The sequence below is a fragment of the Pleurodeles waltl genome, chromosome 6 (genome assembly GCF_031143425.1).
Source record: "Pleurodeles waltl isolate 20211129_DDA chromosome 6, aPleWal1.hap1.20221129, whole genome shotgun sequence".
Lineage (NCBI taxonomy): Eukaryota > Metazoa > Chordata > Amphibia > Caudata > Salamandridae > Pleurodeles > Pleurodeles waltl.
In genome coordinates, this window is record NC_090445.1 from 1652674804 (window position 1) to 1652692199 (window position 17396).

General features: G+C 40.9%; 1 protein-coding gene across 2 annotated transcripts in view; it reads left to right on the top strand.

Annotated features, from left to right (window-relative positions):
* COL5A1 (collagen type V alpha 1 chain) overlaps positions 1-17396 on the top strand; it is a 425380-nt gene that overhangs the window by 346864 nt on the left and 61120 nt on the right. For both annotated transcript variants that reach the window (XM_069241581.1, XM_069241580.1), the window contains exons 35-39: positions 485-529; positions 5577-5630; positions 6995-7048; positions 12758-12811; positions 12941-13048. In XM_069241581.1, coding sequence (XP_069097682.1) covers positions 485-529; positions 5577-5630; positions 6995-7048; positions 12758-12811; positions 12941-13048 — 315 coding nt within the window. The remainder of the gene's footprint in view (positions 1-484; positions 530-5576; positions 5631-6994; positions 7049-12757; positions 12812-12940; positions 13049-17396) is intronic.

Consider the following 17396-nt stretch of genomic DNA (forward strand, 5'->3'; position numbering starts at 1 on the left):
ATGTCACAACTGGGACTTAAAATGTCCTAAATATTGCATCTAGTTGGTGTATGGTAAAAGTGCCTGCTATATTAGCAATATGATGTACTACATTGTGTGTTTTGTTAAGGTTGAGGAGCAACGTCTGCTGAATGAATGTCTGTGACATGGAATAAGTATGAGGGTGCTGGGTTTGGTTGTTTAAGAAATAACACAAATGTGCAAATGTAGGTGATTGGGAATACATTATTTACTTTAAGTGTGCCAGCTGTAAAATAGAAATCAGATTTGGGGTGGGGATATAATTTCCTTGAACTTTGTATCTTCAAACTTCTTTTGTGTAAACATGAGACACTCCAGCAAAATCCCATAGTTGAGTGTCAATGGCTTTCTAGCTATGTTTTGTATTAATGGCTGGACGCTATATCACCTTTGTGGTTCTGCTCCAGGTGGAATTCCAGGATATTATTAATGTGTGTCTTGTTGGTGTGTGTTCTTTCTCTAGGGTACCTCCGGTGGTGATGGCCCATCTGGTCCCCCTGGCGAAAGGGTAAGAAACCAAAGTGGCATAATGTGCATTAAAGTATTGCAGCAGAACATTGATAAACCATGAGCCAACTTGATGAATCATACAATACTTTCTGATTCCTTAGACAGTCCGTCAAAGTAACACGCTTACAGTCAACAAAGAAGGATGCCAGCCACTCTGAGTGAGATACAGAGGAAGACTCTGTGTAAGGTCTGCACCAGGCCTTTACAATAAGAGATGAGCTTAAAAGAAAGTAAGGAGAGGGCCTCTAGAAAGGACTTCATGCTACAACAGGAAGGACAATCATAATGCAGATGCACTGAGCAGAGATCTGTCAGTGCTGTTATCAAATACTCACTCAAAATATACTTTCACAACTCCGGTAACCTTTGGACTGGAATAGTATATTTATTGGTGTCACTCTCAATGGATGATGGGAGAGTACACAGAATTAAAGTAGGGATTAGAAAGTGGTAATTCTGGATCAATGATTACTGAGGACAGCATAATGGAAAATGTAAAAATCATCTGATTTAACTTTTATTAATTTAGTGGGAGCAATTATTCCATATCAAATAGAGTTTTTGTGTTACCTATGGGCACTGCAGAACAAATTGCCATTTGAAAAGGGGCAGGCACTATGATTCGTACAAATTGAATAAAGGGTTGTAGCCTACACATCTGGGAAAGGTTTCTAGGAAGGACATTGTTATTGTTGTTATTGTAATTAGCTTTCTGGTGGAAAGAATAGAACCAGCAGCTGAACAGCTGTTTCATTCCTTATCATGATAGAGTAACTTACTGCACCTGATAAAGTTCTGTTTCTGGCCCCAGCCACAGTTGTGCAAAAAGTACAGAGACCAGAAAATAAAGCTGTGCCACAGTACCCACACCATGCCAAGGACCATCCTGCACCCTTTTCTGTTAGAACAGCCTAAAACCAGATGCTTGCTTAAATACAACTCATATACTGTAGGTCCAAACCACAGGGCAAGGAAGAAAGTGAAGTGTATGGGAGGAGGCTTGATAGCACCACTTCCTATCAATAAGGATTGTTACCTCTGATTCATTCATAACTCTTGATGACAAGATGTCAATGAACAGAATGATCATACATTTTGACTTCCTGACTAGAGGCAGTATATTCTCACCAAAACATCCAACAAGTGCATTTTGACAACAATGTATTGGTGAAACACAATCAAAAGACAGGGAATTAAAGGGCTTGTAAGAGGAACATGTCATTCAGTACACAGGCAGATAAGTCTTGGCATGGAATCAAGGGTAAAAAAGTGATATCACCAATATAGTCCAAAGGTCTTTGTACCACGATGTCAAAGAAAACTAAAATGTAGGAAAAATGTTAAAAGGGGAATACTCCCTTTTCAAACAGATGTGTACATGGATACTTTAAGGTCATAGGGCTCATGTTGGAGGATGAGTGCCCTATTAATGTATCAGTGGAAAGTAACCACAACAGACAGAATTATTGCTCTGGGCATGAGTGTTCAAAAGTAGATAAAGGCCAGACTTACTAATGCACCATCCTGCTGAAACAAAATATAACATTTCATAATACTAAACAACACTAGACCTTCAGGCCGATAGATCTCCAGCCTCTAACAAAGCCAAAAGGGGCTACCTTCAGTCACAAAGCAACACAACTCAAAAAAATGTTTTTGAATGCTGAAATGCAATCTGATACCCATACAGTGCAATAATTATTATTGTTTCAGTCCATGTGTCAGTGTATATGGATCTGTATTTGTAAAAACACTGCTGGAGGAAGCACTCAGTTAGAAAATGTTACAATGTGGACAAGATGACCTACTGGAGAAAAAAGTCAGAGAATCTGTAGAAAGTTTCAGGGCTCCAGATTTGTCTGCAATCTGCCTATTAGGTATTTACAGAAAAGCTGTAGTTAATGCAGAATGTGTGAAACTGTAGTTGTTCGAAGTCTCTGCTGCATAAATGTTTAGTATACTTTGTGAAGGTCTTGTACTTTACAACCCCCAGAAAACAGTCTTTATTGAGAAAATGTAGGAAGGAAGGGAGGCTACAATGCCAGTAGAAAGTTGGGGCACCAAGCCGTGTTTGGAAGGAAATGTAGAGTCACTAAAGTTGTGACAAGAGGAGGAAAGTACAAAAGGCAGAGAAAGAGGGGTAGGAAAGGATTCAAACCCATGGTTCAGGGTTCCTAGACCCTTAGAACGATTTATGCTACACAAAATAGTGGGAAGCAGTTAAAGCAGCTGCCAGGAAGGAAACAAAATGCCAGGATCCTTCAGAACTTCCCTTTAAGTGTGGCAGTAGGGAGGAGGAATAGCGGAATCATGGTGGAGAAATGGTAATAAAATTCAGGTAAATAGGGTTGATCTTTGGGCCCAGGGACCATAGATCAATGTTTGGTACCTCTCCACAATACAACAGTATGTGACCAACATCTTAGGTGGGACCATTAAAACCAAGACAGGAGAACAACTTCGGCTCACTGCATGCAGGATATCCAAACGTTGTGTAGAGTCGAACAGTGTGCCAGTGACATTGAAAGCAGGAGGAGGAAGTTGAAATTGGGGCAGCCGAGGGGATGCTGGCTTGTGCACCTATCACTGGAGGGAGAGGTAGCAGTCTATGTATGACTAGAAGAATGTTGATCAAGGACCACAGCAGGAGGGAAGGCAAACACAGAGAATTCTTTCAAAGCAGCAGAGGAAAGGGAGCAGCAGGGCCACTTATGTCACTGAGCAACAAGAGCCTTCAAAAGACTAGAGTGATACGTGCAAATAAAGAAACTAAATGTTGCACCCCATGCAGTACATAGGCATTCAAGTTGCTCATTGACATTTGATTCACAACAACAGCTGCAAGAGCTACAGTGACTGTAAGCACGAGCAGATAGGAAAGCTTATGAAAGCTGTGGCCATGGCTCCATGAGCCTGCTGCAGCCACATTAATTTAAAGAAACCATGGCAAAGGAGATCAGAAGGAAGCAGTTATGAGCAACTGAGGAGTGTGAGCAGAAGAGAGCATAATGAAAGGAAAGTTGCATAGCTCCCTAGCTTGACAAGATGGCATCAAGCTATTGTAACACAGATAGACTTGCAGGGGTGGAGGAACTAACTGCAAGCACAGGAGAGATGGAAAGGCCTGACCTACACACACACCTTTTGCAATGGACTTGCAGACAGTGATAGACTGGCAAAGTCAGAAGGGTCAGGGCAAATACTTGAAGCCAATGTTATTGGGGCCCTGTGCATCCTACCAGAGACCTCGTTGCAGGGATGCATTGCCACCATCTTGGAATATTGAACATCGTACCATAGCTTACTAGAATTGGACAATAATTTGAGACCTATGTGGTGGAGCAGTTCCATTCACTGGTGAAGGTGGAAGAGTTAAAAAGAGTTTTTCACCAAGTGTGGATGTTTGCTCCTCAAGTGGATTGAGCATGGATGATTTGGATAGCTTGGGGAGCGCTACATTGAGTAACTTACTTGTCAGGCATCTTAATTTTACATTTCACAGTAGGCTGTTTCATGTTTATGCTGTCGTTTGCAGGACTTTTAGACCACTGTGATTGACTCACAACTTGCAGGCTTATAGGTAGAACATCCACCTCACTTAGGGCCATATTTATATTTTTTGTGCACCATTATTTGCATCATTGTTTTATGCAAAAGTGGCGCAAATGTACAGAATACAATTGTATTTTGTAAGTTTGCGCCGCCTTTGCATAAAAAAAGTGACGCAAATGAGGCACAAAAAAAGTATAAATATGGGCCTTAGAGTTTGTCCACAAGTAGCAGTCCAGAGGTAGCAAACCATCTGCCATAGCTGTTGCTGATATGTGGAATGCGTGCAACATCATATAACCAATTATGGGTGTTGGTTCAGTTGATGCAAGAAACCTTTCTCTTACCCTCAGACAGGCAGCCAGGGAAAGGACCTAATCATTGCAGTTCCTCAAGTCCAGTAGAGGAACAAATTGGAGGGAGACCCATGAGCAGTGGATGAAGGTTGAAAACCCAGAGGGGCAGTGGCCATAGTAAACTACATCTTCTGCCCACCTGAGTCTATATCAGCTGCCTAGTTCAACATTTGCAAAGAAATAAGTTTGCCTCTATTGGTTCTCTCTGTCTTATGTTGGAATTCCATGTTGGGGCCTTCTTTTAGGTCATGACCAGCAGGTGGAGGTCTTCAGGATGTTCACATACCTATATATTTGTAATTGTTGGCTTGATATGTTGCCCGAATGGTTGTGACCTTCGTATACCTGAAATGCAAACTACCCTCATTAATTAATTAATTCATGATTTGGACACTGTAGAAACCTACCTGCCAGACATAACTGGTGACAGAGATGTATTCCACATACATTTGAGTACTCCTGGGAAGGTAGATTTTCATTTCTGTTAGCATGGCTGCTGACCAGTATATTTATTATGCTTACCTGCTTGATCAAGTCGTGAGTTGACCTATGAGTTGGGTGAGGTCAGACGAATGTTGTGATGGCATGGATACCAAACACAAATGTAAGATGTTAGTTGTCGAGCTTACCTGTTGTAACATGCGCTTCTGTGGGATACTCAGTAGGCATGCAAAACAGACAAATGTCAAGTCATTGGATCCTAAATGCTTAAATGTGCTTAATGGCTCTTTTATGGTAGAAGGGGATGCTCATTTTGGCATGGAACAATATTCAGGCTGCACGTTCCTGATAATTTTGAGAATCAATGCTAATTGGTTCTCACAAGATTATCTACTTACAAGAGTTGCAGTAGTTGCTCGATAAGACGTGGCCAGATGGTGCATGCTCTGGAAAAGCTGTGAAGATGGGAGGCTGGAAGCTTGCATCCCTCAACTGTCCTGAGTACGCAAGAGTGCCACGTGACTAACACGTAGTGGCTAAAATGAAAGTATATCAATGATAATTCCTGCTTCTGCTTCAGTTGACATGCCCATGTGATGACTGTTAATGATTCAAATCACATTCCTTGACTCTAACGTGGAGTATTTTTATCATTTAATAAGTTCTATTCATATTCTAAGACACATTCCTGTATTTTAGGGACTTCCTGGACCTCAAGGAGCCACTGGATTTCCGGGACCGAAGGGCCCCCCTGTAAGTAAAAGTTATATACTCAAAGTGATATATATGAGTTATGTTGTTCATTTGGATACCAGTGAATTTGTGTCATGGTATTCATGGGTGCACCAACAAGTCAACTACTAAAAGCAAAAAGGGCCTTATTTAGATACTGGCAAAGATCTTTGGTAAAATGTTGATGGCTTAATCCACATTATGAATAGCACCTTAGATCCCCATCTAAATCCAGTTCCAAATAGCTCCCAAAATCCCCACTATTAAAAACGAAATGTCATGGAAAGAAATTTGTAAGAAGATCCTTTTTGTTCCAATATGGGTAGTTTTAAGACTCCCTTTTACTTTCTTCTCCACTGATGTGATGAAGAAAATGTACACTTGACTATTACTTTTCATCACTTTAAAACCATTTCATTCCTATGCATGAATTCTGCCACCACTAGAGAAAAATATTTCCACAGTCCCCAGTTACTCTTAAAAGTCTAATATTCATCAGTTTTAGAACTTGGGTACCATCACTTTTTTAAACACTAATAACAGGAGTTGTGATTGCTTTTAGAACCAAAGTCCCCCAAGAATGAACGTAGAATCAAGGCTGTTCCAGTTAAATATCAGATACTTGAAAAATAGTAAAGCATATTTTTTTCTTTGAATCCTACTGGATATCCGAATCAAAAAGTATTTTAATTTACTGAATTGCCAAAAACGTTTTGTTAACCTAGGCTGCTGTCTAGTTAGTGAACTGACTTCAACCTCTGTAAAAGAAAATGACATCAGAGGAGTAAAAGTACTCTGCTCCTTATTGGCACATACATCCAGTGATATTTTTCACCAACCTTACAGACATCTAATAAATAGTGCTTCATCCCTTCCATTAAGTCCCTTAGAAATGTATAGGTTACGATTGGCAAAGTTACATTTTCACAGAAGAAATCAATTAAAAAATATTATACTAAAAAAATATTTTCTGTTTTCCAATTTAATTTTTCCTACTAAAACATGGTTCTGTAGCAAAATTTCAAATTATGATACTGTCGAACTATTACAGAAGGGAAAAGGAGGGTGGGGTTTTTCGGAGGAATAATAGAAAGAGTTGAGCGATCAGGTATTGGTTGAAATGTGGGCTGTGGAGAAAGTCAGCAAAACATTATTTCTGATTTAAAGTTGGGTTCACATAATTTCGCTGTTGTAATCATTTAAAGAAGTAATCTGTCTGCAAGTGACTATATCTTCTTTAATTCACTGATCGTATGTGTACTTGTGCCCTTCTGATACCTCAGAATGTGAGAATGGTCAGCAAATTGCAACATGTAAGAGCGAGATCCAGTGCATGAATGTGGTGCTTACCCTAATCCTGTTTCTCATGGTCTGTTATTTTTCAGGGTCCACCAGGGAAGGATGGATTACCTGGTCATCCTGGACAGAGAGGTGAAACTGTGAGTATCTTTGACTTCATTGGTGGATCATCAGTTCGGCCTGTGTCTCGCTGGCTGGTTCCTCTAAACCCTTCTTTGTAGCCAAGGAGATGTTGCCCACACTTACTCTCGTCTTGGGTATGTGTCTCTTTGGCTCCATGGAGAGGTCTACTGAAATCAACCCCCTTAAAGCCTGACACCCCGAGCTAATGATATAGTGCACCAGTGTCACATTCCAATACTGAAGCGCACACAAGTTCACATTTGACCTCATTCTGAGAGACCTTGTAAAGCCAGACTTAACCACCACCTGGTGAAATTTCCATTTGCGAATTATATTGGCTCAGATTTTTGTGCAAGATTCACTTTTTCAGCAATGCAATGTGAATTACATGCAACCATATATATGTATGATATCTCCCTTACTGCACTGCTTTGCCCACACAAGTGCGATTGAGTGCAACTTGGGCAAAACAGTGGCACTCAATTTTATAATGCAGCATGTATGTTTGGACTGTAGGGCTGTTATTTTAACACATGTGATAATTGTGTATGTGTTAACATCCCATGTACCATTACTGCAGCCAAACACCACACATTAAAAGAAGATAAAGTGTTACATCAAGCTCATAATAGTATAGGGAACTGCAACATCATCACATATTGACTGTAGTATCAGGTACAGGCATTCCATTGGTTAAATACATTTGAAATAGTGTAACACACACAAGTGGAAGAATCCTAGTTTCTATGATGTCTGAAGCACAACCACTAGAAACAAACATTTTGTAAAATCAGATGTAAAAATAAGAAGGCGCTACGTTGTCCTCTACACAGGTTTTACTTCACACACAGGAATCAGACATTGGTGTTACAGTGTTATAGGTGATAGAGTTATGATGTAATTTCAGTAGTTCAGCAAACAAGGTTGTGATGCATTTTTATACAGCAGCCCGAACACAAGAGATGTAGTTTGTTACGCACACACTTACGCACGCACATTAAATGTTGCAAAATGACCACTCAATGTAGTCCTTTAGAAACAAAGTAGCACTACAGGTCCAGTTATTTTATCAATTTTGTTGCTCAAATCCTACTTTGTGCTACCACATTGGAAAGGGGAAATGATGAATTGCAGGTTGGGGAGCTGTGATGTCATATGCTTTGTCACAATGGATTGTCCGAGTATATCATTTTCCTGAGAACGTTCTTATCAGTGTCTTGCCTCGACATTTCTTTTGCCCTGAACCTCTCTCTCTCTTTCTCTCTCACTTACATTATTTACCTCTCTCTTTTTTCTATTCCTTATATATGTAAGCAGTGGAAAAACACTAAATTCCCCCATTTGCCCTTTTCATCTAATTCATTACCATTGTGGCCCTTTTTTCAGAGATGTTATCACCACTCTCTCTCTCTCTCTCTCTCTCTCACACACACACACACACACATAAACACACACACACACACATAAACACACACACACACACATAAACACACACACACACACATAAACACACACACACCACAAACACACACACTTTCTCCTCCCTTTCTTTCTGCCTCTATACTAATCTCCATCTGTCTCTATCTTTCTTTGTCTCTGTCCCTCAGTATTTTCTCTTTTAGTGTCACCTTTGGGATTCCATTATCATTCTCTCCTCTTTCTTTCCTTCCTCTGAACATGTAGCCCTCACTGTCTGTTTCTCTCTTTCTCTCTCTCTCTTTCTCTTTCTGTCTCTGCGTCTCTCTCTCTCTTTCTATCTCTTTATATATGTATATATATATATATATATATATATATACATAGATATGAAGAATAGATGTAAATCATATATATATATATATATATATATATATATATATATATATATATATATGAGTCATACTTGTTTCACTTACTTACTTACTTTCTTACTTACAATTTCCCATCAACCAATTGCCCTGCCTCGGCCCCTGTCTCTTTGTCTGTCTTCATGGCTCTTACTAAATTTCTCTGTTTTGTTTCTATCACTTTTTCTCCATGTATATTTTTCTCTTGCTATCTCATCCCTTCTCTGCTTACCTCTTTACTTCTGATTCTGTCTCCGCTGCAGGCGTCCTTTGTAGTCACATTGCCTTTTAATTGTGAAAAATGTGATTGCTCAATTCTAAATGTTAACTTTTCGCATGCACTGGGTGAGGCATGCTGCAGGCACTGCAAGTTACCACATGACTGCCTTCACTTTTCATCTTTTGTTCTGAGTTTTCCATGGGCAGTTTTGAAGAACATGAGGTGAAAAAAATACATATCCCCATATCCAACTGGAGACAATATAGAGTGCTATGTAGAAATAACGTGTTTATTTAAAGTTTGCCGGAGAATTTCCATCTCCTTAAAATCTTCTGTGACAGATCATCTGTTTAGTCTGTTTGTTTTCCTTATTTTGTTTTCTTTTGTGAGTCCCAAACTATGGTTATTCAGAATAAACTTTCCACTCCCAGAAGCTAGCCACTGCCCAGAGCTTTACATTACAGTAAATTAAAGTTGTTAAAATTATGCAGTTTAAAGCTTTAACCATTAACTTTTTCCCATTGCTTAGAGTTTGCATTTAGATGGCTAATAGACCCCCATGTTCAGCAGTTATGCTCTCTTTTATTAATGTTCTGCTTGGGTCATAAAGATTCAAATTGCGAACATAAAATGTAGACTGTGCATTGCAAACGTGGACTGCTGTAGTGGGGCGTAGGGCGGCCAGAATAGGTTACAGAGCTGTAGGCACCTTGTCAAATTTGGAAATTTCACATCAATGTGTTTAAATGTTACCTGAATCTAAAAACTGGAAAGAAATGTTTACCTGTTGAAATGTTTAAAAGGCCACTGTGTTGCATGAATGATCTGCAGAGAATTTAACCAACTGTGCAGGGTTTGCACAAGAGTCCTAACCCAGGGTGAGTCTTTGAATAATTACCTAATTTTGAACCTGATATGAAAAAACCCGGTGAACAGCAATGCCCGGACCCCTACAAAGCAGAAATTAATTGGCATGGATTTTCCCCTGGACCATTTGTAATGCGGGCTAATGATTTAAAAACCAGCCCTAGTGCGTTTCACAGCTGATATCTTGGTGATTGCAACCTTTCCCAAAGCCAGCGACGTCGTTGTTCCTGTCCCTGCATCAAAGCGTAGTGGAAGAATTGAAACTTTGTTGTCTGTGTGAGACTGGTTTTCCAGATGGAAATATATTTATTGATAAATTAAACCTGCGCTGTTGCAGAGAATGCTGTGTGAAAGTGAGACAAGTGTCACATCCTTTGTGCTTGATAGAGCAGAAGCATTTAGGTTACAATTAGGCTAGGATAAAAATAATTTTACAGAAGTTTTACAGTGTCTTGTGGGTTTGTGAAACTGGCTGTTTAATGTGAGAGCATGAGTTCCGCTAACAACATTCAATGCATGAAAATAAAAACGTTCTCATATATACATTAATTGGGTATCACACGATTTTTTTTAAATTTAAGGCTACTTCTACCATCCAATAAAAACACATGCATCTTGCATGTAAGGCTCGTGGGCAGGCCCTAATTAGGGGATGCTTGGCTTCAACCTACATAATTATGTCAGGTAATTCCCAAATTTCACATTACGTGAACTTGCCTACATTTCTCTTTGGCCAATTTCACATAATCTTTCAACACGTGAGACATGATCATACAGAAAATATCTCAATAAAAAACAGTTTTTCTCTCGAACTGTTTCCTGCTGGTATCTTGGATTTTATCCAAAGTGCACAATCACAAAATGTGGTGATTGTTTTTTCAATGGAATTTTGAGACATTTCAAGGAGAATAGATAAAGGAGCTTCACCCCCCACTTCCTGGGACTTACTTAGAGTTTGATGGATAAATCTGTCATGAATATGGTTTATCTGCTATATTAAAAGTACACTATAGCCTAAGGCCATTGTAACATGGAAGACGGCATGTTAAGCCATCTTTCAAACTCTGAATAAGGACCTAAGTCTTTTACAGCAGGACTTTGGCATTAGATGAAATAATGGAGGCGTCCCCTAGAGTTCATCTGTGTGGTAGTGTATTCATTTATCAATTCAGAAGGACTTTGACAAGAACCATGTATTCACTAATAGTGATACTCTAGGACCCAAACAGCTTTCTCATCTTTGCTTAGCATCCCCTGCCTACAGAGAATTTGTTTATAGTCTTTGTATTTGATTACTGTGATATTAAGCTTCTAAACACAAAAATTAATGGTCAAGGTACTGGGGATTAAAGACAGTAGAGGTAGATGAAAAAATATGCACCTTCTCAGGCTATTCATTGTCTACTTTTTTTCTACCTTTTGAACATATCAGTAGTAGCCCTACATTGTTAACAAGTAGGAAGTGGAGACAAGAAATAGTAGTTTGGTTTTTATTAATTGTGGCAGAGTCTTAAGCTAAGCAAGGGAGAAAAACATCTGTTTGCTAACAACACATGGAGGCATGAACTTTATTTTCACATGGGTGGATTGGTTATTGTTTGTGTCTTTTCAGTTTTCAAACTGGTTTTTCAGTGTGATTTGGAATTTCTGGAGATAGTGAATGGCACGAATAACCAGTGGAATAGATTTCCAGATTACAGTGCGTTCACTGATATTGGAAGGTTGTGATTTGTTGATCTTTAACCTGTGTGTAGCCTGATGAGGTGGAAGAGGGATAGTTAGGGGACAGGCCAGTTACTGACTTGAATACTGAATGTTGGTAGTTTGGATTTGGCTCTGTACTTGATGATGAGCCACCAAATCGGTAACAGTAAGCTGAGGAGGGTGTGTCTTGTTCTCAGTAACACACTTTTAAAACCTTGTCTAGTGATGTTGGGATTGGGGAGGACTGCCAACAGGCTTGCAGTAGTCCAATCCACTGAATAGCAATAAATGGTTTGGCTTTATTGAATGGTATGAGTGAGCAGATGTTTACTAATTAAAAGCAGGCTGCATTTATAATGTAGGCTCTGATCCTCATGGATTGGCTTAAGAGAACACAGAGATTTGTAGCCAAGAATTTCAAAGATTTCCTGGTAAAAGGATGGAGTCAGCAGTCAAAGCAAAGTCTAAGACATCTATGTATAAATAGCTCTGCATCAGTCATCATAGTGCCACCCAGTGTCAGTTGGCCCTAGGGAGTCCAAAATGTGTGATTGGAGGAAGGGTGCAAAAGCTGGATATTAGAAGAATATTTGGGTCAGTATAGATAGGATTTGAAGAGTTGAATGAGGACATGTTGTATCGGAAAGAAGAGGTGTATCTGGAGAAAAGAAGAGGGACACATGCTAAGCCTTCTGGGACACCAACTGGTAGTGTGATTAGTACAGAAGACTTTGGGTCCCAAGAAATCATGTGCTATCATAAAGTCATCCCAAATCAAGGCTCAACTACAAGACAATTCCCTTGATGACACCGGCTTATAAATGTTGTTCTTGTTTTACTTAGGTGGAAAGCCAGCATTGAGGTAGTCAGTCCTTGAAAATTAGTGGAAGGGTTGGGCATGAAGCATGCTGTCTCTTCCTCATTTTGGAAGAAAGGACTTTCTTTCCTGCTGCCTTTGGAAGAACTTGTCAAGCACTGAGCAGCACAACACACAATATGAAATGTCCAGCTCATCGATTGTGGTAGCAGAGAGAAACCAAGTCCATATTTCATAATTGATGTTGTGTTTTCTTGCCCTTTAATTGCATGTCTTGCTATTTCTGTAACAGGGATTCCAAGGCAAGACTGGCCCTCCTGGTCCTCCAGGTGTTGTCGGCCCTCAGGTAAGACTTTGATTATATTTCCAGAAAGAATCCCTCCTACTGAATATAAAAAAAATAGTAGCCAGACATTTGTCTGCACCAATATAACACTTATTATACTAAGGTTATGTAATTTCTTTGCTACCTTAGGGTCCAACTGGGGAAACAGGTCCAATGGGCGAACGAGGTCATCCAGGCCCACCTGGTCCACCTGGTGAACAAGGTCTGCCTGGACTTGCTGGAAAGGAAGGGTCAAAGGTGAGTTTTTGATATCTTAATTCAGTTTCAATTACCATGCATAATTGTGAAAAATGGGATAGTAGTTCTTTAAAGCTCCTTCCAACCAAGTGGTCCAAACTCCATCATAGGTACAAATACAGGTATGAAGATAATGACTGTTGTGGTAGTACTCTAACTTACACAGTCCTATCTACCTTTGTAGTCTTTGAGCTTTGAATACACATACTTCATGGACAAAAGAAATATGCTATTCAATTAAGGTTTGGCAGCTGGTGTGAAGAGACTCGAAAAAGATAGCGGGTGACTATTATAAGTACCTGAGCTGAATTATGAACCCATCAAGATTGAGGATGCCTCTTCTGATTAATACTGAAGACATGCATTGAACAGGGCCAACACAATGAACCAATGATGCTTACATCAGGATCTATTTTATTATGGTGTCTAGAATGCGTTTTTGGTTGTTTAGGTTTTTTCTTCCTTGTCTGGCTTTTTACAATATTTTTGCTTCAGTTACACTTTTTTGCTTGATCATTCTTTGGCTCTGCAGTGAGAACTTGTACAATACCTGGTCACTGTTTACTGTTACTGTTATGTAGCAACAATTGCTCCTCCTTTTTTAGATCATTCTTTTGTGATGTATGCTTGTGTGCCTTATAGTTGGTCACTGTTGACTTGTGTTGCCATTCTTCACTGTAGAAGCTGTTTCTACAGCTGGTTTTACTGTTCATTCTGCTCTCGTTGTGGACTTGTTAAAGTTATTTCATCTTTATTATGCTCTCCAGGTTTGACCAGTAGTTGTGTCCCTGTGTACAGCCCCATACAAAACAATCTGCTTTACATATAAAGTGGTAAATTTTAACTCACTCTCTTACCTTACCCAGAAACTATAGCCCAAAGGTCTCCAACCTTTTCTTTTATAAGAGCTACTTATGATCAATAAAAATCATCCTGAGCTACTACTATCATTAGTGTTGTTATTTGAGACCACATCAGACAAGATTACATTAGTGCCACCTTATGTAAAATTAGCGTATCAGTTCTGAAAATGCAGACATTTTCGGTCTGAATACACATTTTTCAATCTTGGGGGCATATTTATACTTGTTTTGCACTGAATCTGCATCTTTTTTTAAAATGCTAATTTGGTGCAAAACTAACTCCATATTTATAGTTTGGCGCTAGACTCATCTAGCACCAAAGTTTTGGAGTTAGCGTCATTTTTTGGACGTGGAAACCTACCTTGCATCAACGAGATGCAAGGTAGGCATTCCGTGCAAAAAATGACTCTATGGCCTTAGCGCCATATTTATCCCCCCATGCTAAAATAACGCACGGGTGGGAGGAGGAGTCAAATAATGGTGCAAAGCTTGCTTTGCACCATTATTTAACTCCTGGGTCAGGGCAGGCGTTAGGGCACCGGTAAACCCATTTACATGTTCAGAGACCACGGAAAGAGCCCACAGGTGCCCACCCAAGCCCCAGGAACACCCCCACACACACCAGGAGGACACCAGTGGATGGGGGGACCCCATCCAAGGTAAGCATAGGTAAGAAGAGGTAAGTATTTACAATATGTTTTTTAAGTGCCATACGGAGGGCCTAACTTGGGCACCCCTACATGGCACTGGGCCCAATCCTGCGCATGGCCATTGGGCTGGGGGGCATGACTCCTGTCTTTACTTAGATAGGAGTCATGTCCATGGGGGTTGTGCATCAAAGAATGATGCTAGTCAGGTTAGGGTCATTTTTTTTACTGTAACCTGACTAGCGCCATTCTTTGACGCACAACCTCCTGTTTCCCCTTCGCCTCCCCCACCCGGTTAGCATCATTTATTTTTACCTTAATCTGGCCTTACCGCCGGCTAGCGCCATTCCATAAATATGGCACCTTGCCAGCATCCAGGAATGGCGCTAGCCGGTGGGATACTTTTTTACGCTAAACTGCGTTAGCGCAGTTTAGCATCAAAAAGTATAAATATGCCCCTTGGTGTACATACAGTCATTGAAGTCAAGCAAAAGCTTCTAATTTAGTAGGCTGCACTTGACACAGGAGGCTACTTTTGGAGAGCTGGCGAGCTACCAGTAGCTCACAAGCTACTCGTTAGAGAAGCCTGCTCTAGCCTATCTGTCAAAAAGCAGATCCATAATAAGCCTAATTTTCCTCAGACTCAAGCCTCCGCATTACAGCACATCAGCACATTAGGCTTGCTCCTTCCTAACAAAAGTTCAAATGTGACCTAAAAAACAACCTCTTTCTGTCATCTAGTCTATTAATGTTCTTTCTCCCTTTGGCATTATCTCTCCCTTCCTTACCACATTTCTACTTTAAATGCTTAGGTTAGATTTTCTGCCTTGATCACAACTCTTTAGAAAACATCTTCCAGCAGTTCTTCCAAACAAAGTCCCTCTGCCACTGTGTACCTGCTGTCTCCTGTTCAAGCATATGCATGATACTGCCTCACTAACTTCTACCTATTATTGTTACCATAGATATATATATATGTATTATTTCTCGTTGGTCTTTGTACAGCACAATGCAGCCTAGGATGGGATCACATTATTAAGTAAATATTATTTTCTTTTTTTTTTTATTTGGGTTTCTTTATTGAGGTTTTCATAACAATCACATGGCAGTATCATGTGTGGTTCTAACACAGAAATACTAACGCAGAAACACAAACAAACAAAATTTCACTAATCCAAAGGGATAAAAGGAGCCAACATTTACAAGGAGGAAAGATTAAGGGGGACATTCCGGAAACCGGCCAAACACCGCCCCGCGGTCAGATGACCGCGGGGGCATTCCGACTTTCCCGCTGGGCCGGCGGCCGATCTGCAAAAGATCGCCCGCCGGCCCAGCGGGAAAGCCCCAGCAAAGATGAAGCCGGCTCCGAATGGAGCCGGCGGATTTGCTGAGGTGCGACGGGTGCAGTGGCACCCGTCGTGATTTTCAGTGTCTGCCAAGCAGACACTGAAAATCTTGCTGGGGCCCTGTTAGGGGGCCCCTGCACTGCCCATGCCAGTGGCATGGGCAGTGCAGGGGCCCCCAGGGGCCCCACGACACCCGTTCCCGCCAGCCTCTTCCTGGCGCTGTAAACCGCCAGGAAGAGGCTGGCGGGAGAGGATTCCTTTGGCCAGGGGAAAACCGGCGAGAAACCGCCGGTTTCCCTTTACTGACCGCGGCTTTATCGCCGCGGTCAGAATTGGCCAGGAAGCACCGCCAGCCTGTTGGCGGTGCTTCCGTGGTCGTTGGCCCTGGCGGTCAATGACCGCCAGGGTCAGAATGACCCCCTAAGTCCCCCAGCCCGCTACCCACATCTTAACAACAGAGGCCTGTACTATTGGAACAACGACCACAATAACCATTTTTGCTGACCCACCCACAATATTTGTCCATACATATACACCCCAGCCCATTGCAACTACAATCCTCCCCCCTTGAAAATGAAGACAGACAGGAATTCCCTAGGATGTAAGTGGAGTAAGCATATCCCCACACCCCACTCATTAAGTGCCCTTCTGCCATTACCCCAATATGCATTTGTGCCTAGTGCACGATTACACAACCCACAAACCCACCAGGCCAGGACTGTTGGACCACATGGAGGTTGGTGAGTTAAGGCTCCTTGAAAATTATAATGGGACCTCAGATATTATCAAATAGATGCATTTAATCCTGAGACTTATAAATGTGTCATTTGTATGTGGCCAGACAGTAGAGCTCTACAAACCATTCATGATGCATTAGTACTTGTGGAGAGAACCCATGTTGTAAAATATAAATCTTGGCTACCATGAGGGCTGTCAACATCCATCTCCTCCAGTGTGAGGCTATGTCCTCAATGTCAGTGAAGTCATGAAGGAAGACCAACTTGAGGATACTCAAAAAGGTATCCAACTGGTAGAATGAAGAATCTCCCAAATTGAGTGCCAACAGAAGGTGAGAACTGGACATGACCACAGTATTTGATATAAGTCGCATCTAGCTGCCGAGCAACGCCAGTAGGTGTTGGGCAGGAATGGAGGAGCACTGCACAACTTGCACAGGGTCCAATACCAGTTATGCAAAATCTTAAAATAAGTCTGTTTTAGGCTTGTAATAACATTCAAGGACTTCCTTCCAATCAGACTCTCAGTACTCAGTAACCAGTCTGTCCTACCAGTAGGCGCGGGCAGCTGTTTTTTTGTATGAGGGTAGATGTTATCAATCATTATTTGGCAAAAGTTAAAAAACCCACCCCTAGAAAGCTCCCATTTTCTAGGATATGTCAAAATGGGCAACATATTGTTTATTCTTGATGTTCATTTGAACATTGCAGCTGCAGATGCCAACACTTATTCTATCGTTGTTTTTCCATTGTTG